Source organism: Larimichthys crocea, chromosome XXIII, assembly GCF_000972845.2.
Source record: "Larimichthys crocea isolate SSNF chromosome XXIII, L_crocea_2.0, whole genome shotgun sequence".
NCBI lineage: Eukaryota > Metazoa > Chordata > Actinopteri > Sciaenidae > Larimichthys > Larimichthys crocea.
In genome coordinates this window covers 286,143-295,437 of record NC_040033.1, presented here as the reverse complement: position 1 = coordinate 295,437, position 9,295 = coordinate 286,143, and the positions used below count along the sequence as shown (strand labels likewise).

At 42.3% G+C, this 9,295-nt stretch overlaps 1 protein-coding gene across 1 annotated transcript in view; it reads right to left on the bottom strand.

Moving 5' to 3' along the window:
- Positions 1-4,170: 4,170 nt before the first annotated feature.
- LOC113744524 (NACHT, LRR and PYD domains-containing protein 14-like) overlaps positions 4,171-9,295 on the bottom strand; it is a 6,015-nt gene continuing 890 nt past the window's right edge. The window contains exon 3 of the mRNA XM_027274454.1: positions 4,171-4,818. Within this exon, the coding sequence (XP_027130255.1) occupies positions 4,683-4,818 (136 nt within the window). The 3' untranslated portion in view covers positions 4,171-4,682. The remainder of the gene's footprint in view (positions 4,819-9,295) is intronic.

The following is a 9,295-nucleotide window of genomic DNA, read 5'->3' as shown; positions in this document are numbered from 1 at the left end:
TTTTTAACTCCGTGTGTGTGTGTGTGGTGTTGGTTGTTTCTCACTCAGTTGTGTGTGTGTGTGTGTGTTGTGTTTCTTAAACTCAGTGGGTGTGTGTGTGTGTTGTTGTTCTAACTCACTGTGTGGGTGTGTGTGTGTGTGTGTGTTGTTGTTCAACTCAGTGTGTGTGTGGTTGTGTGTGTGTTTCTACTCAATTGTGTTGTGTGTTGTTTCTAACTCACTGTGTGTGTGTGTTTGTTGTTTCTAATCAGTGTGTGTGTTGTGTGTGTGTTGTTTCTAATCAGTGTGTGTGTGTGTTGTGTGTGTTTGTTTCTAACTCACTGTGTGTGTGTTGTGGTTTCTAACTCAGTTGTGTGTGGTGTGTTGCTTATAACTTCCGTGGTGTGTGTGTGTGGTGTGTGTTTCTAACTCGTGTGTGTGAGTGTGTTTGTTTTATACTCAGTGTGTGTGTGTTGTGTGTGGTGTGTGTGTTGTTTCTAACTCAGTGTGTGTGGTGTGTGTGGTGTTGTTGTTTCTAACTCAGTGTGATGTGTGTCGTGTGTGTGTGTGTGTTGTTGTTGTTTCTCACTCAGGTGGTGTGTGTGTGTGTGTGTGTGTTGTTTTACTCAGTTTGTGTGTTGTGTGTGTGTGTTGTGTTGTTTCTAACTCAGTGTGTGTGTGTGTTGTTGTTGTTTCTAACTCAGTGTGTGTGTGTGTGTGTGTGTGTTTCTCTACTCAGTGTGTGTGTGTTGTGTGGTGGGTGGTGTGTGTGTGTTGTTGTTTCTACTCACTGTGTGTGTTTTGTGTCTGTTGTTTCTAATCAGGTTGTGTGTGTGGTGTGTGTTGCTTGTTGTTTTTAACTCAGTGTGGTGTGTGTGTGTGTGTGTGTGTGTGTGTGTTGTTGTTGTTGTTTTTAACTTCAGTTGTGGTGTGTGTGTTGTTTCAACTCATTTGTGTTGTTGTTGTTCTAAACCTCAGTGTGTGTGTGTGTGTGTGGTTGTTGTTGTTTTTAACTCAGTGTGTGTGGTGTGTGGTGTGGTTGTTGTTTCTAACTCAGTGTGTGTGTGTGTGTTGTGTGTGTTGTTGTTTCTTAATCAATGGTGTGTGTGTGTGTGTTGTTATTGTTTCAACTCCGTGTGTGTGTGTGTGTGGTGTGTTGTTGTTTTCTAACTCACTGGTGTGGTGTGCTGTGGTGTGTGTGTGTTGTTGTGTTCTAACTCACGTGTGTGTGTTGTGTTGTTTCTCACTCAGTTTGTGGTGTGTTTTCTAACTCGTGTGTGGTGTGTTGTTTCTAACTAGTGTGTGGTGTGTTTTGTTCTAACTCGTGTGTGTGTGTGTGTTTTGGTGTTTTTCTAAACCTCTGTGTGGTGTGTGTGTGTTGTGGTGTTGGTTCTAACTCCACTGTGTGTTGGTGTGTGGGTTTTGTTTTGTTGTTCTAACTCAGTGTGTTGTGTGTGTGGTGTTGTGTGTGGTGTGTTTCTAACTCAGTGGGGTGTGTGTGTTGTTTTCTAATCAGTGTGTGTGTGTGTGTTTCTAACTCAGGTGTTTTGTGTGTGTGTTGTTCTAACTCAGGTGTCGTGTGGTGGGTGTGTGTGTGTGTGTGTGTTGTTGTTGTTTCTAACTCAGTGTGTGTGTGTGTGTGCTGTTGTGTGGGTGTGTGTTGTTTCTAACTCTGTGTGTGTGTGTGTGTGTGGTGTGTTGTGGTGTGTGTGTTGGTCCCCGTATATGAATGAACATCATCAGTCTGATATAACCTGTTCACGCTGACACTGGCCCCACCTTGGTTCGGGCAGTGATCCTTCAGCTTTCAAGCCGACAGGTGAGCCTCATGCTTCAGGTTTGGAAACTAAAAGCTCCCGCCCGCTTCTCCTGCGGCAGGCCTCGCGCGCATGTAAAACGTTAGCGGCGGCGTCGTTTATCGGTTTTAAATTAAAAACGGACTCCGAGCTCGCCTCGCGCGTTCACGCGCCGGTTCCGCCACGTGTCGTACCGGCGAAGCCGCCTCGTGGCCGGTGCGGGCCCGCGGTGCCGGTCCGCGACGCTGTCGAGCGAAGAGCTTCGTTATTTGCCTCCCCGAGGGACGCTTCTGCTCGGACGCGACGACGAAGCTGCTTGTGCGGCGTGGTGGAGGGCGAACCGCGCTAAAGCTCGGTGCTCTTATTTTCGACGGAGGTCGGCGGCTCGTGCACAGGCGTGGTTAAAAGTTTGGGCTAAAAATAACCGCCGTTTTTATTCCCACGGGCGCGCGCCGCCACGCACCCGTCTCTCCCTCCCTTCTGATTAATTACGCCTGGAAGTCGAAGTGAAAGTTATAGTGATCAGTATAGTTCTTAATCAGCTCAAAGTAATTCAAAGGAAAAAAACAACACAAACAGTACCTTCCTTATATCCGCGGGAGCCTCGACCATTATTCCCGTGACGTCTGTGTGTTCTCGCGCCAGCTCGGCTTCACGCCGCGGACCGCGAGGAGAACCAGGCACGCCAGAGCGATAGTCAGGTGGTCGTCAGATGATGGGACACCGCCCCGCATGTCGAGACGACGGCCGGAGGTGAGGTGACGATAACATATCTGAAAGAAACGGAAATAGAAGAGAAAGAGACGAGTGAAGAAGGACGCAAGGAGAAAGAGCAAAAAAGAAAAAAGAAAAAAGAAGAAAGAAGAAAAGGAAGAACAGAAAAGAAAGAAGCAAGAACAGAAGAAAGACCAGAAGATAAAAGAAAGAAGGAAAGAACAAAAGAAAGGAAAGACAATCAGAACTCGGAGAAGGAAGAAAGAGAAACGAGAAATAAAGAAAGAAGAGCAGACGGAAAGAATGAGGGAGAGGAGAAAGAGGAAAAGGGAAGGGAGGAAGGAAAGAAGAGAAAGGAAAGAGAACGAGAGGAGAGGAGCAGAGAAAGGCAGAAAGAGAGCGAGAGAGAAAAGAAGAAAGAAAGAAAAGGAGAGAAGAGAAGAAGGAAAGAAAGAAGGAGGAAAGAAGAGAAAGAGAAAAGAAAAGGAAAGAAGAGAAGAGAAATGAAAGAAAGAAAAGGAGATAGATAGATGAAGATAGATAGATAGATAGATAGATCGATAGATAGATAGATTAGATAGATAGTCGTAGATCTGTGTATATAAGTTAACTGCACTAACATCTATACAAACAGAAAATTATAGTAAACAACAAAGAACGAATAATATATATATAATATATATATATATATATATGATATTTTTAGTAAATATTTGTCCCTGACATCCTTTGATATGTTTCCCAAGTAGAACAAGAGACAATAAAACTCCTCTGGGTGGCAGCTTGTACTCGAGTCCAGATCCACGACCAAAAAATAAGAGTATGAAATATAGAGTATGGTCTGCCTGTTACGGGAATTTTTAAAGAAGAAGCCTTAAATAAGGAAGACTGGATTGAAAGTATCAAAGTTAAATTACATTTTTTAAAATGGGCTGTCTCTGACACCTCCCCACTGATACAGATAACATCATAACATTCCTTTAGTTGGTTTACTGCTCAGTAATGAGCACTATATTTTACATCCACATGGTACTCCTCTAGTCTGACTACTGATTTATAATTATCTCTCCCTGCCAGCCTCAGTAAATCAGAGGCCAACTAAAGGAAGTGCACAAGACATACAAAAGACAGGACACACAAACACTATTTATATGAGTTAAAACATCTGCACTCCAGTATAATCTTAATTTTTATAACACTACTGTTAAGTGTTCACGCAGTCTCCAGCATGAAAAAAACCTCACACAGTTCTTCCAAAAAAACTAGATTTTTGCAGAGAAATGAATAATTTGTATAGAATTTAAATGTGTGCAGAGAAATTAAAAATGTGCAGAGGAGTTAAACATTTGCATAGAAAATAAATATATAACTGTGTAAAGAAGTTCACCTGTGCTAACAAATGAGTTACGATGGCAGCCTGAATCTGCTAAACATAAAAGGCGGTGTTTGCCTTCATTACAGCATATTTCTGTTTATTTTCAGACTCCAATCACAAAAGAAGAATCAGAGGAATTAATAAGAACCAGAATCAGAAATGATCAACTTTATTGATCAACTTTACTGTGAAGCTTCTTGCATAAAAAAAAAAAAAAGTGGTGGAGAAAGTATTAAGATAATTGTACAAATATAAAAAAAAATACTCAGAAGATACAAAAGATTGAAACGAATCAAAGTAAAATTACACAAAGGCTCCTGTCAGTGTTTTTATTTTATTGTTACTGATGCATTATGACCTGAGTTACTTGAACTACTTAGGCACAAACTTCTCCTGCTCAAAGATGAGGTCAACAGCTTTTGCCGCATCCTGACACTCAAACACACAGATCTGCTGTCAGCTGTTGTTAAATCACATATCACGCATTCTTCCATGTTCTCTGCTGTGTGTGGGCTGTTGTTGTTCCTAAATTGCAGACCTGTGCACTCTGACATCAACCTCCATGATACAGTATAATGTGAAAATTAAAGGCAGTTCATCATCCAACAGTGTGGAGCTGCAAAACAAAGAAATACAGAGAAACCACAGACTGAATGAGTCAAAGAAAGACAGAGCAGCAGCAGAGCAGATCCACTGATGATCCTCTGTCACATGATCTAGAGGAACACACATGATGATGGTGGACTTGACTTTGTGTCTGACAGTGGAGCTGATCTCAGGACTCAGCTGATCATCTCTGAACACAAACACCTTTCTCATCAGTCATACTCATAATCATACCCATAGTCACCCCCATAATCAGGCTCAGAGTCATAGTCATACCCATACCCATCCCCATACTCATAATCAGAGTCATCGTAATACGCAGATCCATACTGAGAAGAGGACATCCATCTGATGAGAGAAGAAACAGAAAACAGAAGTCATGATTCAGTGTTTTCTTAAGTACACATACACGTGGTGTAGGAGCTAATGAAATAGCTCTAATACATTGTTATTATTGTTGTTGTTGTTATTAATAATAATAAATATTATTAATATTATTGAAATTATTGTCCGACAGTCTGATGAATGAGGACCACTGTCTCTGTACATCTTGGAATGCTGTCAGCTGGAATCAGCTTTATTTCCTGTAGACATGAACACAACAACAACAGTCGTCTTCACATCAACCAAAAACACATGATCACAACGAGCTTCTGGCTCATCTGATTGGCTGACTGTTCTCTCTCTCTCTGTCTTTCTGTCCAATCCTGAAGCCTGTCACCGTTCTCCTCTCACAGCTTCACTGAGGAAAGCAGCCGCTGAGAAGGTCGGAGGTTTACAGGAAATACTGGATCTGTGCTTTGATAATAACTGTGTTTAGTAACAATACTGCTGAGACCAAACATGGACTGACTGCAACCTCTACTGACCTCAGAGTCTGCATGTCTGCAGTGTGGGACCTCATCCAAAAGATCAGACAGAGGCTTCACATCAGAACCTGCAGGTTGTTTTAACTGAGGTCCAGCTCGTCAAGATGGGAGGGGGGATTCAGAGCTGAGGCCAGAGAAAAACACAGCTGACTCTGACCAAACTGCGTTCTTCAATCTGAATATAGAATAAATGATGTTGATAAAAATCCATTTATATCAATCAGATGTGTTCAGGTTTGAATGAAATGTGCAGCTCACATTACTATGTCCTAACCAATGAGCTTTCTCTAAATGGTAGAAAATAAATGAATGTCACAACTTCTGATCTGCATTTAAATTGGTTAGATATATCACTGTACAAGAGAGAACAAAGAACTGACATCAGAGTCTGCAGTTTACAGTTGGACTCTCCAGTCCAGCAGACAGAAGCTTCCACTCCTGAATCCTGCAGGTTCCTGTTTTCATCAGGTCCAGGTGTGTCAGATGGGAGGGGTTGGACTTCGAGGCTGAGGCCACGACTTCACAGTGAGTCTCTGGGTCACCATCGAGAAAGTCTGTGAGACAGAGAATATAAAAGTTAAAGTCAAATAAGATAGACAACATAATGAATTGCAGCAAATACATACCAATATATATATAATAGATTATGGACCTTTATATTCAATGAGGACAGAGAAAGGATTTCAGTTTTTGTCTTCAAGAGGGGGGATAGTCTCCATATCTCTTTAATGTGATAATCACATCTGGACTTACTCCAGCCTTTCTGCAGTTCCTCACAGCTGGAAATCATCTCCGTCGTCCCTCCCATGATGTGTTGTTACTTGTCAGGTCCAACTCATCCAGAACCTCCTCGTACATCTGCACAGCGTAGGCCAGAGCTGAGCAGTGGATCCAGGAGTTCCTATTTGATCTGTTCTCTGACTTCAGGAAACTCTTGGATTCCTGATGGACTGAGTCATCCTTCATCTCATCCGAACAGGGAAGATGTTGATGCTTTGTCAGGAGAGATAATCACTGTTCATCTCCTTCAGGTTGTTTATGGCTCCTCTGGTGTTTCTGGACGTGCATGTCGACCCAAGCAGGCCTCCTACCAGAGTCCTCTGTTGGATCTCCAGAGAGAGGCCAATGAAGGAAGCGAACAAACAGGTCCAGTGTGACACATTTTTACTTTGACCCGAGATTTCTCATGGCTTCCCTCAGGAAACACCAGAGGTTTCCTCCAAATGAAGTCCTCCAGTGCCTTTTGTTCCTGTTGGTGTACAGGGGAACAGGTAGCTGCCAGCCAGAAACTCCTGAACGCCTCAGATTGAACAAAGCAGTACTGTTTTCTGGCGACTCCACTCTCTCTTTGAAGATCTTTGTACAAAACTCCTGAGTACTACCGAGGGCTCTGTGAACATCCAGACCACCCTTGCTCCAGGTCTTTTGGTCTCTTAGCTTAGAAAAACATGATGTTTCCTTTCATCAGCCTGTTAAACGCCAAGCCTCCCCAGCTTCATGGAAGAACTTCCCTGTTCAGCCTCCGTCAGCTACTGTGGACTCGTCTTCATGTCTTCATCGTACTTCTTATTCTTCCTCTTTTTTTGTCTGACCAGCAGGAGTGTGAGAGTACGGCTCAGTCAGGGTTTTGGCAGTCTCCAATCTCTGGTCTATGGTACAACATGTTGGTCCAGAAAGAACTGTAGCCCGTGTCTGCAGAACCAGTGTCCACAGCTGGTTATGAGACCGGTCCTTCAGGACCGTCCTGACTAACCAAAACACAGCAGGACCCTTGCTCCTCCACCGGAACATGACTCTCTTCCTCTCTCTGTGACCTATTTCTTTATCACTCAACTGATTGTTGACTGTTGTGCCAGAGCTCAAGCTTTGGAGACATTGTCATGGAATATAAATCTGGTTATCTTCATCATCTTCATCCTGTCAGTTTACAGTAAAAACAGTCTTTTACTTGTTGTCTGCGGGTCCAGATTCATGTTGAAGTCTACAATAAAATCTTTGACCAGTCATCTTCTATAGGACCGAAAGCTGGCTCCTGCGGGGACTTCTGCCTCTCGTCCTGTGGGAATGAACTCTGGGTGCAAACACCAACATGTTTATCGATACATGACTCTGATCCCTTCTCTAATGACAGCGTCATGAAGCTCTAATTGGATTGGCTGTCTGGCCAACGATCTGAGTTTGATTGATTTTTAGACATAATACACAAATCAAGAGGAAAACATGACCATCAGCAGAGGAAACTGAAACATGAGTCCCAATACAATGAGTTATGATCAGTTCTCTTACTTTGTGTTCTGAGGTTCCAGGGTCCATCACTGAAGCTGGATGAATACTCTGGAACCGTGTCACTCTTTTCCTCGACAGACAGCTGGCCTGGAGACTCTGCTTGTCTCTCTTCCTCCACATGTAACATCCATTCTTATGACTTCAGTAGTCTGAGCGGTGTGAAACAGTAAAACTGAATGTGCAGCTCAGAACACAGGGAATCATAGAAACACAGGTTTCCAAAGAGTCCAAAAAAGATGAGACAGGAAATCCATTGCAGACTGTGTTGAACAAACAGACTTTGTGTCGGACAGATTGAATTCCAAACTGTTGAGTTCATCCAACTTTTCTTTCCTCTACAGTTACACAGAGCGAAAACTGACTCAGCGGACTTGACAGGACAAAGGAAAATAATAAAACTGTTGGATAATTCACATCACCATGACTCCAGAATCTAATCTTTTTCTCTCCGTCTGCTCTGTCGCCTTCTTAAAATGGGGACGAACCAAAACCCTTTTCACTTTCAGGTCCCTCTGTTTCTTTCAGCATGGACCACTGGGTTCATGGGGCGCACTCCTTTCTGTTGCCTGTGCAGGGAGTCTCTCTTCAGAATTAAATGAGTTTGATGTTTAAATGATGTGACTAATCTGTTGTGTTTAAGTTTGAACGACAATCTATGATTCTTTTCCTCCTGCCATTCAAATATGAATAAATTGAAGTTTTGTATATTGTATATTCCACTTTTGCGCTTCAGTGAATGAATCCACTGCCCACTTTCACATATGCTCTGTATTGTTGGGATACCAATAATCCCGAACTGCCTCTTTACCCCATTTACACCTGGCTGTATCTTTGAATATGTGGAGCTATGACTGCACCGATAAAGGGAAATAAAAGAAGGCTCCACCTCAACTGACTCTATAGCAGATATAAATCCCTCTGCCCTCATAAACACAGCTTGACACAATAACACAAAACATTTCTGATTACATGACCTACATGTGGGTTCAGGATTCAGGAGACTCACCTCACTCACTCAGTCGCATGTGTGTGTGTGGTAGTTACTACAGAAAGAGAAGAAGAACCCAACAAAAGCATCTTTGATATTCCACTATATTAGAATTATATCAGGATATTAAAAATGATGTGAACTTAACAGACTAATCAGTTATTGTGTGAAATACAACAAGGCAACATAATGTTCTACAGAGTCTAGTACAGAGAGCAATAAATGAGGAGAATACAGTGTTAACAGAGTCAGCGCCTTCTCAGATACGGCTCAGATATCTTTTATTGCTGCTGATTAACACTGACACCCCACAGAGGATACAGAAAACCTGCAAACGGGCCTACCAGACAAATAACAGTCATGCTAGTCATTCATTTTGTGAGGGTTAATCTTTATAACTACATGATTAAGTTAAACTTTAGTGTTGACGTTGGTCACCAGTTATAAAGTGCTCTTTGTTCTGTATTTTTAAATCTATGTTGAAAGTAAGACATAGCTGTTCAATAAATGCAGTTAAAACACAGTACAATGTTTCCCTCGTCTGGGTAAAGTACAAAAAGTAAATGATGTACTCAGTACCACCCCTTATACTGTATTAGGACAGTACTGAGTAATGTTACTGGTGACCTTGTATTTATTATTGATTTGTGTTAGTGGTGTCCTGTCCCAGGTTTGATTAACC